The 17,108-nt window shown below is 31.4% G+C and overlaps 1 protein-coding gene across 5 annotated transcripts; it reads left to right on the top strand.

Annotated features, from left to right (window-relative positions):
- Window positions 1-11,320: 11,320 nt before the first annotated feature.
- Window positions 11,321-14,724, top strand: LOC110666282 (PRA1 family protein H). Of its 5 annotated transcripts, XR_002497136.2 has the most exons (6): window positions 11,321-11,842; window positions 12,457-12,593; window positions 14,061-14,132; window positions 14,264-14,366; window positions 14,458-14,497; window positions 14,590-14,724. XR_002497136.2 is itself a non-coding variant. In XM_021826713.2 (5 exons), exons 1-4 carry the CDS (start codon window positions 11,412-11,414, stop codon window positions 14,326-14,328), a joined length of 705 nt encoding a protein of 234 aa, XP_021682405.2. In that variant the 5' UTR covers window positions 11,321-11,411; the 3' UTR covers window positions 14,329-14,366; window positions 14,458-14,724. The 5 variants fall into 5 exon arrangements, 3 of the variants coding, with proteins under 3 accessions (XP_021682405.2, XP_021682406.2, XP_021682407.2); XR_002497137.2 differs by having other exon boundaries at window positions 14,235-14,366; window positions 14,458-14,724; XM_021826713.2 differs by having other exon boundaries at window positions 14,458-14,724.
- The last annotated feature ends 2,384 nt before the right edge of the window (window positions 14,725-17,108 follow it).

Below are 17,108 nucleotides of genomic sequence, written 5' to 3'. Positions count from 1 at the left end.
AATATATTTTTATTTATTTTGCTTGCTTGACAAGTAATAAATAATTTATATTACATATATAACGTAAGTGCAAACTTAGGATAGAAGAAAGGAAATAATTAGCAAAGCCTTTGGTTGAATGATTCGAGGGGTTGTATATATATATATATATATAGCCACACCGAGGTTGATCATGTATATGTATAGTGTCATAATCTGACAAGCATAAGAGGAAAATGAAGTTAATTAGCAGAAAATCTATTTTCTAATAATAACTATAGTTACATGGCCAAACAAGTAATGCTAAATATTTTCATCTTATTAATTAATTATTTTAATATATAAAATTGCTTTATATATAAAAATATATAAATTTTCATAAAATGTAAATATTTTTTAATTTAAAAATGGTGTCTTTATTACTTAATTTTATACAAAGTAAAGTTATTTAAAGTAATTTAATAAAAAATTATTTTTTTATAAAGTAGTTAATTATGAAAGAAAATATTAATTTAACGAAAAAAATAAAGTTATAAAGTTTTCTTATATATATATATATATATATATATATATATATATATATATATATATATATATATATATATATATATCCAATAGATAATATTTAATAAATCTTAATCCTATTTCCATAATTTTTTAATAAAATTATTATATATAATTTATTTATTAAATTTTAAAAAAATATTATATATGGAACGTCGAAATGCTTCATTGCTAATTGATATACTGTAAAATAAGACGAGACTTCTGATGAGGAACGCGTGTGCTCTGAATAAAAGACCTTAATATATATGCCACCCACAGGATCACCTATAAAAAGTATCTGTATCTATGCGGAAAGATGTCTATCCCATATATCGACAATTGGGGCAGTGTCACCTAAGGATAAGTCATGAAAAGGAATCGTCAACTTGACCACACACCAATAACAGGCCCCCAAGTCAGCACATGAAAATATTGAGGGAAATCATCTATGAAATAACAACACCCTTAGCCTTCATTACTTTAAGAATTGTCAGGGTTAAGTAGCTAGAATAGCCACAGACCTAGTCAATATAAAGAGAAATATCCTTATAAAACCAAGGAACATGTCGTATGATTCGCTGGAGTATGATTCCAAGAGCTAGAGTATCATACAAGTCAAGCCACACCCCTACCGACCAGTCTAAGTCAAGGTGCCCCTTCTTAAGGTCGGCGTACCTATAAACCGAAAACCTAATGAGTGGGACCCTCATCGAGTAGCCTGATGGTCGTATCCAAGTAATATAAGTTTATGTACCTCAAAGTAGTTGTCACTTTAGATATAGCATGATTTGACTTTCAGATGATTGACAGTAATAAAGACAACTCACCAACGAAGAGCTTTATACGTGTCAAGCACACATGGGTTCTCTAAATCTATAAATATGGGTCATCCTCCAATAGGTAAAAAAATTCTCACCTAGCCCTTATCATGTCCTAGTAGAGTTTTCCCAAAGAGGGCTACCCCAAAACCTGAAAGTAATAAAATAGTTGTATTTAGTCAAAGCTCGCTCATTCATCCCCGTTAACCCAAGTCTCAGGAGACATGCGACATAATCTCTTATATCTACCCATTCTTGAGTTATCACTAATGTTTTCTGCTTGTCTTGGTGCTGATGCAAAATTTCTTTGAACCACCTATAAGTTCCTTTGTTCACCATCTTGACTATGAGATTTTCCATTGTCAATGTTTGTGGGTCTTGCTTGCTGGCTTGACTTTTAGAGTGTGCTTTTGTGAGGAATCGTCTGTCTGTGATCTCAGGCCTATTGATTCCTAGGTGTTTTACTCCTAGTTGTCTCCCCCGTTTAATCTGTAAGGGTTCCTTCTTGGATGGCATCGCTGGTCCTCACATCCAGCTATGAGGCTTGCTTCAAAGCCAGGGTTCTAGTAGTCTTGGGCCTTAGGCCCTTCTCTAGTTCTGGATTAGGATAGCCTTTAGGGTCCACTTCTCAATTATTGATCTGTCTAGTTATGGGCTATATTTGTGATATATTTGATTGGTTGTAAGCTATGGTTAGAAGTCTTAAATTTTAGTTAGATCCTTTCTATGAACTGAGCCTTCAGACTTATTTTGCAATGAAATTTATCTATTGATGAAAAAAAAAAATAATGAGATTTATTAAATATCTTAATTTTTATTTTTATATTTATTAAATATATATTTATTTAGTTAATAAAATTATTTTAATGTAAAAATATTTATATAACAGTTTAAAAAACTCAACTCAACTCAACTAAGCATTTATCCCAAAAATTTAGAGTCAGCTATATGGATTCGCTTTCTCCACTCTAAACGATTTTGGGTTAAATCCTCAGAAATGTATAATGCTTCTAGATCATGTTGTACTACTCTTCTCTAAGTCAATTTTGGTCTATCCCTTTTTTTCTTTCTATTTTCTAACCTAATGTGCTTTACTTGTCTAACTGGAGCCTCCGTATGTCTACGATTCACATGACCAAACATTCTCAATCTCCCTTCTCTCAACTTATCTTCAATTGGCACCACTCCTATCTTTTCTCTAATACGCTTATTACGGACTTAATCTAGTCTAGTATGGCTACTCATTTACCTTAACATTCTCATCTCTGCAACTCTTATCTTAGACGCATACGACTCTTTCAGTGCCCAACACTCAATACCATATAACATAGCTGGTCGTATGGCTGTACGGTAAAATTTTCCTTTCAACTTGTTGGAAATCTTACGATCACATAAAACTCTCGTGGCACGTCTCCACTTCAACCATCCAGCTTTAATCCTATGACTAACATCCTCCTCACATCCCCCATCTACTTGAAGGACTGAGCCTAGATATTTAAAGTGATTACTTTGGGACAGTACCACTCCATTCAAGCTAACTCCTTCCCTATCACCAGTTTGGCCTTCACTGAACTTGCAATGCATGTATTTTGTCTTCGTTCTACTTAACTTAAAACCCTTTGACTCTAGAGTACTTCTCCAAAGCTCTAACTTTCTATTGACTCCTTCTCGTGTCTCATCTATCAGAACAATATCATCCGCAAACATCATGTACCAAGAAATACTCTCTTGTATATGTTTTGTCAATTCATCTAAAACTAATATAAAAAGGTAAGGTAAGCTGATCCTTGGTGTAATCCAATTGAGATCAAAAAATCTCTTGTGTCCCCTCCCACTGTGCGCACAATAGTAGTTGCTTCTTCATACATATCTTTCAACACTTGTATGTACCTAATAGATACCCTCTTTTGTTCTAACACATTCCATAAGACATCTCTTAGAACACTATCATAAGTAGGGGTGTGCAAACGGTCGAACCGATAAAACCGAAAATTGAAAATCAAAAATTTTAAAAACCGAACCGAACCGATTGATAAGAGAAAACCGAACCGAATCGAACCGATAAATATCGGTTCGGTTTTAAACCGATCAAACCGAAATTTATAAAATTTCATATTTTTAACATTAAATCTAAATAATAAAAACATAAAAACAAAAAAAATTAGAAATCAAAACTCAAAAATCTTAAGGTTCGGTTCGGTTTTCTTTGATTTCGGTTCGGTTCGATTCAATTTGGTTCAATTTTTTTTATTTCCTATATATATTAATAATTTCGGTTCGGTTCGGTTTTTTTGATTTTTTTTATGAAAATAACCGAACCGAACCGATTAATCCGAAATTATCAAAATTATAAACTGAACCGAATTGATTAAATTTTAAAACCGAACCGATTGAACCGAATTAATCGGTTCGGTTCGGTTTTTCGGTTTAAACCGAAAACTGCACACCCCTAATCATAAGCCTTCTCCAAATCAATAAAAACTGTCTAGATCTTTCTTCACATCTCTATATTTCTCCATCAAGATTCTAATGAGAAAAATCGCTTCCATAGTTGAACGACCTGACATGAAACCAAATTGATTGAAAGAGATAGAAGTATCATGACGTAGTCGATGCTCCACAACGCTCTCCCACAAATTCATAGTATGGCTCATGAGTTTAATTCTCCTACAGTTTGAGCAACTATGTATGTCTCCCTTATTTTTAAAAATATGTACTAAAATACTCATCTTCCATTCATCAGGCATTTTCTTTGAATTTAGAATCTTATTAAATAATATAGTTAACCATGCCACTCCCATATCTCTCAAACACAATCTTATATAACAGTTTAATAATATTAATATGAATAAAAATATAATTTAAAAGTTAAAAAAAAATATGCCTTATAAGGTGATAATAAATTAATTTTTTTTTAAAAATAATATTCATATTTTATTGTGTAATGTACTCAACTCAATTCAACTTAACTAAACCTTTATTCCAAAAATTTAGGATCGGCTATATGGATTCGCTTTCTCCACTCTAAACGATTTTGGGTTAAATCCTCAGAAATATGTAATGCTTCTAGGTCATGTTGTACTACTATCCTCCAAGTTAATTTAGATCTACCCCTTTTTTTTTCTTTTTATATCTTCTAACCTAATGTGCTCTACTTGTCTAACTGGAGCCTCTGTATGTCTACGCTTCACATGACCAAACCACCTCAATCTCCTTTCTCTCAACTTATCCTCAATTGACACAACTCCTACCTTTTCTCTAATATTCTCATTACGGACTTTATCTAGTCTAGTACGGCCACTCATCCACCTTAACATTCTCATCTCTGCAACTCTTATTTTAAACGCAAACAACTCATTCAATGTCCAATACTTACTACCATATAACATAGCCAGTCGTACGGCTGTACGATAAAATTTTCCTTTCAACTTAGTCTTTCTCAGTGTAGTGAATCATCAAAAAGAAGATTCTCTTTTATTATGTGAAAATTTGTTTTGTTAAAAGTATTAGGACTTTTTATAAATATATTATTTTAATCAATTTATAATCTAAAACAATATTGTTTTGCATGAAAATTAATAAACATAAGTATTAGTTAGTTATTCCTTTTAATTTTAATTTTAAGAATTTAATTTATATCTCAAAAGGGTGAATTAATTAAATATTTTTTAAAAAATAAACCATCTCATAAAAACTCCAAAATATTTACATATCCAACTTTCAATTAAATAGACATTATTACAACCCTATAATTATATAAACTCATTATAAAATTATTAAAAGCAACTAAAAGGAAATATCATAATCAGAATATCAGATAATATCGTGAACCAGAACCAACTAATTTTCATACTCATAATATTACTTTGAGCTCTTGAATCTGACATTGCCTTCTTCTTCTGAATGATGCATCTCAACGTTGGAACAACACATCATTAAACAACATTTACTTCTGTTGTTATTATTATCATTCAAAAGCTCAAGTGCTTTCTTTTTAATTTCTTGCTCTGAGTCTGGCTCCACATTGGAACAACACAGTAAGAAGTAACCTCTTCTCTTCTTAAGAATGATGCATCTCTTTAATTTTTTATTTTTCTTCTTCTCCACCGTTTGGAATGCATCGACAGCAATGCTATTTTCTGAGGCTGGAAGGGCAAGGTACCGAGAATCCATAGCATGCATATATGCTTTAAAACTTGCACCAAATAAACAACTTATATAGAGGAACAAAATGTTGAGTGGCATGATATGGAGATGGAGTCATTTACTAAGGAAATAAAGAAAACCTCGGGAACCCAAATACATTTTTATTTATTTTGCTTGCTTGACAAGTAATAAGTAATTTATATTACATATATAACGTAAGTGCAAACTTAGGATAGAAGAATTGCTAAAAAAAAAAAACTTAGGATAGAAGAAAGGAAGTAATTAGTAAAGCCTTTGGTTGAATGATTCGAGGGGTTGTATATATATATATATATATATATATATATATATATTAATTATTTTAATATATAAAATTAATTTATATATAAAAATATATAAGTAAATATTTTTTAATTTAAAAATGGTGTCTTTATTACTTAATTTTATACAAAGGAAAGTTATTTTGTTATTAAAAATAAAGTAATTTAATAAAAAATGATTTTTTATAAAGTAATTAATTATAAAAATATTATTAATTTAACAAAAAAAGTCAAAGTTTCCTCATAAATAATATATATATATATATATATATATATATATATATATATATATATATATATATAATATTTTTTAAGAAATTCAATAGATAATATTTAATAAATCTTAATCCTATTTCTATAATTTTTTTAATAAAATATATCATATATAATTTATTTATTAAATTTTAAAAAAATATATATTATATATGGAACATCGAAAAGCTCCATCGCTAATTTATACACTATAAATAAGACGAGACTTTTGATGAGGGACAAGTATGCCTTGAATAAAAAACCTTAACATATATAGCACCCGCAAAATGACCTATAAAGAGTACCCATATCTATGCAGGAAGATGTTTACCCCATATATCGACAATTTAGGCGGTCACCCAAGGATAACTCATAGAAATGAGTCGTCAATCTGACCATACACCAATAACGGCCCCCCCAAATCAGCACATGAAAAATTGAGGGAAATCATCTATGAAATAACAACACCCTCGGCTTTCAGCACTTTAAGAATTATTATGGTTAAGCAACCAGAATAACCATAGAATAATAAATATAAAGAGAAATACCCTTCTAAAACCAGGGAACATGTCGTATAATTTGCTGGAGTATGATTCTAAGAGCTAAGTCAAGCCACACCCTTACCGGCCAGTCTAAGTTAAGGTACACCCTTCCAAAGGTCGGCTTACCTATTTATCGAAAACCTACAGAGTGGGACCCTCATTTAGTAGCCTAACGGTCGTATCTAAGTAATATAAGTTCATGCACCTCAAAGTAGTTGTCACTTCAGATATAGCATGATTTGACTTTGAGATGAATGACAATGATAAAGACAAACTTACTAATTGAGAGCTTTATACATGTCAAGTACACATTGATTCTATGAATGCGAGTCATCTTCCAACATGTGAAAAATTTCTCACCTAACCCTTCTTATGTCCTAGTAGAGTCCTCCCAAAGAGGACTACCCCCAAACCTGAAAGTAACAAAATAGTTGTACTTAGCCAAAACTTGCTCATTTATTCCCGTTAACCTAAGTCTCAGGAGACACGTGTCATAATCTTTTATACCTACCCATTCTGGAGTTATCACTAGTATTTTTTGCTTATCCTAGTGCTGATGCGAAATTTCTTTGAACTACTTGTAAGTTCCTTTGTTCACCATCTTGACTCTGAGATTTTCCATTGTCAATGTTCATGGGTCCTGCTGGCTGGCTTGAATTTTAGAGAGTGCTTTTTTGGGGAATCGTCTATCTGTGATCTCAGGCCTATTGATTCCTAGGTGTTTTACTCCTAGTTCGATTGTCTTCCCTGTTTAATCTGCAAGGGTTCCTTCTTGGATGGCATCGCTGGTCCTCGCATCCAGCTATGAGGCTTGCTTCAAAGCCAGGGTTCTGGTAGTCTTGGGCCTTGGGCACCTTCTCAAGTTCTGGATTGGGATAGCCTTTAGGTTCCCTTTTACTCAAGTGTTGATCTGTCTAGTTATGGGCTATTTTTGTAATATATTTGATTGGTTTTAAGCTATGGTTTGTAGTCTTAAATTTTAGTTAGATCCTTTCTATGTGCTGAGCCTTAAGACTTATTTTGCAATAAAATTTATCTATTGACAAAAAAAAAAAATTAATTAGATTTATTAAATATCTTAATTTTTATTTTTTTATTTATTAAATATAGATTTATTTAGTTAATAAAATTATTTTAATGTAAAAATATTTATATAACATTTTAATATTATTAATATGAATAAAAATATAATTTAAAAGTTAAAAAAATGCCTTATAAGGTGATAATAAATTAATTTTTTTAAATAATATTCATATTTTATTGTGTAATATAAATGTGATAAAAATAAAATTAATTTATAAATTAAGAATTTCATATTAAAGTAAATAGAACAATTTTATCTGCTCTAATATTGTTTTAATTTCATATTCAGTAGAATATTATTTTGCAATCCACATATAATATATGGAAAAAATATAAATATCATTATTATGTATTAAATTTATAGTGTAAAATTGTTTTATAGAGAAATGTACGCATGAGAGATGAAAATGGGGTTGGGGGGTTAGGGTTTTATATGGATTGAAGAAGAGTAATTTTGAGGGGTGTTAGAAATAAGTCATCGCCCAGCGAAAAAGTGGTTTGTAACAGAGCGACTGGGGACATCGAGCGAAAGGCTCAAATGCAAATATACAGAGCTAAGTGGATGCCATAGTCACAGAGTTCCTTCTTCACGGCTTGAAGCCATACAGCTTGAAGCTTAAGGCCTCTCAGAATTCTCTTTCTAGCTTTTTCGAGTCACCTTAACATAACGGCTAACAAAACTTGCTTGCTTCCTACCTCATGCCATACTGAAAGTTATCTCCTAAATAAGTTTAAAATCAAATTTTAGGTTAAATAAATTTATATATTTTTCAATTAAAATAAATATTCATTTAATAAAATATTATTTTCTTTATTTTTAATAAAAAAATATTTAAATAATAGATTTAATATTAAATAATTTTTGTTTATCATATTGTTAATTCTTTTTTAATTAAAAATAATAAATAATTTATAATATTTAAAATTAAAAAAATAATATTTTATTAAGTAAAAAGTTTTTTTATTCTAATAAAAAAATTTATTTAACTCAAAACTTAATTTTAATTTTATTTAACTCTATTAAAAGTTGAGAATTATTTCGATCATTTTCCGAAATTAAATTGTAATTCTTATTCATCAGCAAATGAATGGACTAATTCTATATAACTCAACTCAACTCACTAAGTCTTTATCTCAAAAATTTGGGGTCGGCTATATGTATTCGCTTTTTTCACTCTGAACGATTTTGGGTTAAATCCTCAGAAATGTGTAATACTTCTAAGTCATATTGTACTACTCTCCTCCAAGTCAATTTGGGTCTACCTCTTTTTTTCTTTCAATCCTCTAACCTAATGTGCTCTACTTGTCTAACTGGAGCCTCTGTATGTCTACGCTTCACATGACCAAACCACCTTAATCTCCCTTCTCTCAACTTATCTTCAATTGGCACCACTCCTACCTTTTCTCTAATACTTTCATTACGGACTTTATCTAGTCTAGTATGGCCACTCATCCACCTTAACATTCTCATCTCTGCAACTTTTAACTTAGATGCATACGACTCTTTCAGTGCCCAACACTCACTACCATATAACATAGCCGGTCATATGGCTGTACGGTAAAATTTTCCTTTTAATTTATTGGGAATCTTACGATCACATAAAACTCCCGTGGCATGTCTCCACTTCAACCATTCGACTTTAATCCTATGACTAACATCCTCCTCACATCCCCCATCTACTTGAAGGACTGAGCCTAGATATTTAAAGTTATTACTTTGGAACAGTACCACTCCATTCAAACTAACTCCTTCCCTATCACCAGTTTGGCCTTCACTGAACTTGCAATGCATGTATTCTGTCTTCGTTCTACTTAACTTAAAACCCTTTGACTCTAGAGTACTTCTCCAAAGTTCTAGCTTCCTATTGACTCCTTCTCGTGTCTCATCTATCAGAACAATATCATCCGCAAACATCATGCACCAAGGAATACTCTCTTGTATATGTTTCGTCAGTTCATCTAAAACTAATGTAAAAAGGTAAGGGCTTATGGCTGATCCTTGGTGTAATCCAATTGAGATCGGAAAATCTCTTGTGTCCCCTCCCACTGTGCGCACAATAGTAGTTGCTCCTTCATACATATCTTTCAATACTTGTATGTACTTAATAGATACCCTCTTTTGTTCTAACACATTCCATAAGACTTCTCTTGGAACACTATCATAAGCCTTCTCCAAATCAATAAAAACCATGTGTAGATCTTTCTTCACATCTCTATATTTCTCCATCAAGCTTCTAATGAGAAAGATCGCTTCTAATGAGAAAGATCGCTTCCATAGTTGAACGACCGGGCATGAAACCAAATTGATTGAGAGAGATAGAAGTATCATGACGTAGTCGATGCTCCACAACTCTCTCCCACAACTTCATAGTATGGCTCATGAGTTTAATTTCCCTATAGTTTGAGCAACTCTGTATGTCTCCCTTATTTTTAAAAATAGGTACTAAAATACTCTTCCTCCATTCATCAGGCATTTTCTTTGAGTTTAGAATCTTATTAAATAATTTAGTTAACCATGCCACTCCCATATCTCCCAAATACTTCCACACTTCAATTGGTATTTCATCGGGTCCACAGGCTTTACCCACTTTCATTCTCTTAAGTGCTTCCTTTACTTCTAAAGATCTAATCCTTCTAGTATAATTTACATTCTTTTCTATTGTTCTAAAATCTATATTCACGCTATTTCCATTTTGACTATTATTAAAGAGATTATTAAAATAATTTCTTCATCTTTCTTTAATGTCCTTATCTTTCATCAACATTTTTCCTTCTTTATCCTTAATGCACCTAACTTGATTGAGATCTTGACATTTCCTTTCTCTACTCCTTGCTAATCTATAAATATCTTTCTCCCCTTCTTTAGTTCCAAATTTCTCATATAACTTTTCAAAAGCCTGTGCTCTTGCTTGACTAACCGCCTTTTTTGCCTCTTTCTTTGCTATCTTGTACTGTTCATATGCCTCATTATTATCACATTTAGGTAATTTCTTATACCATTCCCTTTTTCTCTTCACTGCCTTTTGTACTTCCTCATTCTACCACCATCTCTCTTTTGAGGGTGGTCCATGTCCTTTAGACTCTCCAAGTACTTTTCTAGCTACTTCTCTAATCTTTGATACCATCTGTATCCACATATCATTGGCCTCCATATCTAGCTTCCATACTTTGGACTCGAAAAACTCATTTTTGAACTTCACTTGCTTTACTCATTTGAACTCCCACCACTTTGTTCGAGCTACACTATTTCTTCTGACCTTACTTGAATTGTTCCTAAACTTGACATCCAAGACCACCAACCTATGTTGACTTGTTAAAGCCTCTCCTGGAATGACCTTGCAATCCTTGCATAGAGCTCTATTTATCTTCCTGGTTAAGAGGAAGTCAATTTGGCTTTTATGTTGCCCACTTTTGAAAGTCACTAAATGTGACTCTCTTTTTATAAAGTAGGTATTTGCTAGTATTAGGTCGTATGCCATTGCAAAATACAGAATGCTTTTTCCCTCCTCATTTCGACTGCCAAAACCAAAACCTTCATGAATATTCTCACAACCTTGCCTATCACTTCCTACATGTCCATTCAAATCTACAACAATGAAAACATTCTCTTATATATTCCTGTTTAAATCTAAGCTAAGAATAAATCCTCAAAAGAAACTAACACGGAGTAGAGGCCAAATCCAAGACCGGACTAGTCTATCTAGGCTGCTCATTTGCCTTCTACGATGAAATTCTCATCCAACCCACTCGCTCTAAGCATCCCGGACGCTGCCTTCGAGTCATGGCTCCGCGACTCCGGCTACCTCGAAATCCTCGACCACCACTCCTCCTCCACTACCACAACCACCACCACCACCACGGCCGCCGCCTCCTCTAACACTCCTACCACTGCCTCAATAACTGGTGGCTTTTTTGTTTCTCTGTTTTCCCGTATCCTTACTCTTCTCTCTCTCTTTACTCTGAATCCACTCTCTAAGCTCACCACCGATGATTTCTCCGGTCAAACCCCCTGCTGGACCCGCGCTTTTTTCGGCGACTGCGGGTCCTACTCCTTCCCTTCCGGTAATGACCAGGCCAGACTCCGGGTTCATGAGAATGTTAAGCGTTATGCCAGAAACTACGCCTCTCTCTTTATCCTCTTCTGTGCTTGTACTCTGTATGTTCTCTCTCTCTCTCTCTCTTATTTTATTTTTTAATTCCCCTTAATACCGATTATTCTGTGATATTTGTTCTGTTTGGCTGCGGAGAAAATCAATGAAATTAAAGAAACATAGTTGAATTTGGGTATGCTTCTTCAAATTTTGGCTTCTTTGTAAGTTCTATTACCTTTTCTATGTTCTCATTATGAGTTCTTAACTGCTCGGAGGAAACAAATGAAAATCCAATTTGGGTTTCCTTTTCTTGTTTCATCATATGGGGCAGTCATCTCAACTAAGTTAAATGTTGTTTAAGCTAAATTGAGCAACTTTTTATTCCTTGGGTTTTACTACAGGAGGAGGCATTTTAATGTGTTTGTTATGGGATTGGATTGGTTCTCTGTGTTGTTCCTCTAATCTCTTAGGCGGGATTGTATTTAATGCTATCCGTGACAGGAAGGTACAAATTTAATCATTACTAGCTAGGGGTGACAAACAGCAAACCAATATCTAGGGACCTTTCTACTAAACATCTTTTAGGTGTTGGTGATGACTGATGAGGATAGTTATGTGTTGTTTTCTACTCTTATTCTTACTGCTCAATATTTTCTGTGTTTTGTTACTGGGTTTATAGGTATCAAATGCCACTTGCTCTCATAGGATTGATATCAAGTTTGGCACTTTGGGATATTTTCAAGTTCTGCAGTGATAGATGGGGATTGGATCTATACCCTGCAATTAGGCAGGTTTTGGTTCGCACTGCTCAGTGTGGTCAGTGATCAACTACTTTTTGACTTTTGGTCTTTTATGGTTATTTTTGCACAAGGGCTCCATCAAAAACTGTATCAGATTTAAGGTACTTTGAACGTTGTGTTTATATAGTAGACTGCACATGTGATACACAGACACTGAAACTCTATTTTTTGTATCTTTGATATAAGAAAGTTGCTGATTATATTAAATTGTTTTTTGTAACTCTTTTCATCTACTTTTTTATGACCAAAACTTTAGCTTAGATCATAGGTAAGTGAAAACCGCATTTTAAAATATCCATAATATTAAACTTATTTGTAATCAGCTGTAACTTATTTTTTGTGCTTTCTTAGAGTTGTCACTGAAAATACACAAAAGAAAATACACAAAAAAAAATACTGTTGTAAGGGAGAGGGAGAAAGAAAAGAAAGTTCATAAAAAGAGAGGAAACTGAAGCTATAAAAGAATTACATATGAAGAAAACCCGACTTTAGGAAAATGAATTTAACTTCCCGGGGAAAAATGTGAAAGATTCAATTTCAATGACAGAAATTTGGTGCAATATGGTTTAAGAATTAATTTCTTTATTACTTGCCTTATATGGGATCATAGTTATTAAAGGCGCGCCTTAGGCTCAAGGCTCACCAGGCTCGAACTCTAGCGCCTCATGCGCCTAGGCGTGCGCCTTTGTTCTAGGCACAAGGTTCTAGAAAAGTATACTTTATTTATTTCCATCTTTAGCTAGCATTTTTATTGGCAAAAAAGGACTACCATTTAAACTCAAATCAGCAAACCCAATTCAAGATATATGCCAAAGAAAAAAAAGGAAAAGTATTACATTTATTTGATTTTTATGGATTTTTTAAATCTTTTACTTTGCGCCTCACCTCGCTAAGGCGAGCACCTACACTTTGCGCCTTGAGCCTAGGCTCCAGGACTCCTCGGCGCCTTAGTGCGCCTTGAGCCTTTAATAACTATATATGGGATATAATAGGTTTATTTTTTCCTTTCTTAAATCATTCATGGAAGTTTAGTAAGTTCAACTTTGAAAAAAGAAATGAAAATTGAAGAAAATCATGTAAGAATCTCCAGCCTATGTCAGAACCATTTTGTTTCAACTGAAAATTGAAGAAACTACTTAAATTGAGGCTGATGTTCTCCGTGGCGCAGGCGTTATGACAAACTAGGGAGGGAAGGATTTTGGGTTCAAATCCTATCTTTGTTCTGAAGGAAGAAAGGATTAAAATTAGATGGAAATGCTACCTTTGTAACTTCACTCTGATTTTTTTTTTCCCCTCTTAATTTTCCCTTAAAATTCCTTCCTTATATATATATATATATATATATATATATATATATATATATATATATATATATATAATTTATTTAGTAATATGAATAATTATTGCATGTCAATTGATTGACAATGGGAAGTTGTTTCCTGAACTTGCATCTAATGTAACAAGATATATCTCTTCATTGCAGCTACTGTAGTTATTCTTGTTTGTTTAAATGTTCAAATGGCTCTCTTCTATGCCCTTGGTGTCAGCTATGCAGGTAATAATTTTATTTTGTTGTTGTTCCTCTTTTTCCCTGTTTTGAATAATGAGGGGAACCTGAATAGCCACCTTATCAACCATAACTTTCCTTTTCTTCCAGTTGAACGTTATCTCTGTATTCCTTTGTAGTTATGATTTTGCATGCCTCTTTTCGGAAGCTGACTCCGGCAGAGCAACCTTCTAGGCGGAGATAAAATGGGAAGTTTTTGCAAAATAGGCAAAGAGACTATTGGTAATTCGGCATTAATTTGGGGAATTTTTTTAGCTGCAAGTGATCAACAGGTTCTGTCCATTCTGACATCAAAGGTGTGTTAATCTTGCAGATGGCAGTGGCCACTGGCCAGTAAAGCTAGGTGCCTTCAGGTGGGAACAATCTTTATAGTTCCAAGCTCAATTGTAGTGTGAAATTACAAATTTTTTACTTCTTTTTTTTTTTTTTTTTTTAATCCTTTTAGTCTCAGTTGTGGGGGAAAACCTTGGAAACTTACAGTTGTACATTATTGTAAGATAGCATCGTAAGTGGGTACTGGGCAAAGTATGTACTTATGGATTTCATTATTTCAAAATTGTTCACTTTCATTTTGAGACAAGCGTTAGAATGAGCCCTGAAATCCTCATCAACTTCTAACAAATGTGACGTATTTGAGCCGTTCCCACCAATGAAAGAAATTGGAGAGGAGAGAGTTAAAGTGAAGGATGTCCATGGCAGGCAAACAGGCTCCTCAAATCAGTTGAGCTATTTTTTCATGTGCTTGAGTTGCTTTCAAAGTGCAATCCTAAGTTGATGTTCATATTGAGAAAGCTTATATTTTCGCTTTCCTTAGGAAAGCTTCTCCAGTTCCATAAGATAAGAATTTAAAAAAAAAAAAAATCTATATTGTAGAAAATACTTCATAAAAGAATATAAATAAATATTATGTTTCTGTACCATTTATGATGAGAAGAAGTTTGAATTAATTTGTAAATTTTATTATTTAACATCATACAGCCTTGAGGATTAATTATTTAAGTAATGTTTTTTTTTTTATCTATTTATCTTTCTAATGTAAATCTGAAACTGTTTAAAAAATAGTTTTTACTTGAAAAAAGCCTGTTTAAAAAGTATTTTTAAGATTTAAAAAGTAAATACCAAATCACCAAGTTGAAGAAGCACTTTTAATTGTAATTCATCATCGTGTCCTGTAAGTGTGTATCAGTGTGTCTCAGTACTTAAAAAATTATCAATCAAAATGATATTTATAGGATGCGTCAGATTGTCTAAGAAAACGCTATTTGAAATAATGTTTTCTTGAGTATGCGTCAGCCCATTAAAACACGTCAAATGCAGAAAACATATTTTAAAAATATAAAGAGCGAATTGAGAAATTTTTTTTCTTTTTTTCCTTGTAAAAAAATTTCTTTTGTTCTACATATAATGCATATAAGTTTTTTAAGAGTGCTGCAACTCTTTCTTATTTGTAATTATTTTCTTCATTACAAAAAATTTTTCAGATTTAATAAAAGTAAATTAATAAAAATTAAGATCAAAAAATTAAATAATAAATTAATATTAAACATGAAATTTTTTGAAATAGAAGCATAGAAAAGTTGAAAGTATTTGATTAGGTGAGTAAACAAAGAAATAATATTAAAAATTTTTTGTTAGAAGTTAATAATTATTGCATGAAATATAAATGAAAATATTACATGAAATATATTATTAGAATGTACTCTTTAATACTCTTCTAATTACCATAAACTTAATAGCATAATACTAAACTTAGAATATTTTACATCATATCAATATACTAATTTATTTTTTTTTTACTAAATTTATCATAGAATTTGATATACATGTTAAAAAAATTATCAAAATTAAAATATAATAAAAAAATTATCAAAATTAAAATATAAAATAAACATATTACAACATTAATCAAAATAAACAATTGACTTTAAAATTTAAAATTTACCTTAATTGCAATATTTTTACTTTTTAATGTTAAAATCCAAAGAATAATTAAACTCTGTTTATAGTATAAGAAAAAAATCATGTTGCATACAAAGAAAAAAATATATATGTTAGATACAAAAGTAATAAAAAAAAAATTGAGAAGAAGAGGGAAAGAAGATAAAGCCTTGCTCAAGTGAAAGAACTTTGAAGAGAGTTATTTCTGGTAATTTTTTTTTTCAAATGTTGTGATGTAGCTTTGCGTATTACTTTAGAAACCGCCAACTCAAATGACGTTTTTATGTTATATTTATTAATTTTATATCTATTTATTATAATAAATAAACATATAATTATTTATTTTAAAATTATTCCTTAAAATAAAAATTAATGAATAGTTTTAAATAAATTAAGAATATTGTAACTATTTTTTATTTATATTTTTATTATGAGTGTAATATTTTTAATTTTAATTGTGCTTTAAATTAATTTATAATATTATAATCCTAATTTCATAAAATATAATAATTTTATTTTAATATGAAATTGCACTGCTTTAAATTAATGGAAATTCTCACTTGTTAAAAAAATTAATTTATCTTGCTATGATTTCTTTTTCAATACATTGCAACAATTTGCTCTTGAAACCGTTAAATGAAATGGTGATTTTAGTGTCAAAAATTAAGAATTTCAATTGATTCGACGGCAAATAAAATTACCAATTTGACTATTGATTTTTTGAGCAATATTGCTATGCTGATATAAAGACACAAAATCTATATTTTAATTGATAATTTCTTGTTTTGGTGCTTAAAACTAAAATCACTTTTACAATTGACAGTTTTTATAACACAACATTATTTTAGTAAAATATCTTTAAAATCACATTATTTAAATAATTGATCCCACTGAAGAGTAGTTTGAATCGGACACAAATTGAAATTGGAATGCCAAATTTAACTTGGAGTTAGGCAGAGACAATATTGGAAAGTTGAAGTTCAGCTTGAAATTCAATGTTCTTTAATTGAATTTTAGTCTAGACAA

This window comes from Hevea brasiliensis, chromosome 4, assembly GCF_030052815.1.
Source record: "Hevea brasiliensis isolate MT/VB/25A 57/8 chromosome 4, ASM3005281v1, whole genome shotgun sequence".
NCBI lineage: Eukaryota > Viridiplantae > Streptophyta > Magnoliopsida > Malpighiales > Euphorbiaceae > Hevea > Hevea brasiliensis.
Note: the sequence above shows the minus strand (reverse complement) of the source record. Positions and strands in the feature narration are given on the sequence as shown.

Coding starts and splice junctions, on each gene's coding strand:
- LOC110666282 (XM_021826713.2), top strand. CDS start 11,412: ATGAAATTCTCATCCAACCCACTCGCTCTAAGCATCCCGGACGCTGCC. Junction 11,843..12,456: donor CTCTTCTGTGCTTGTACTCT/GTATGTTCTCTC, acceptor CTGGGTTTATAG/GTATCAAATGCCACTTGCTC. Junction 12,594..14,060: donor GGTTCGCACTGCTCAGTGTG/GTCAGTGATCAA, acceptor TCTTCATTGCAG/CTACTGTAGTTATTCTTGTT.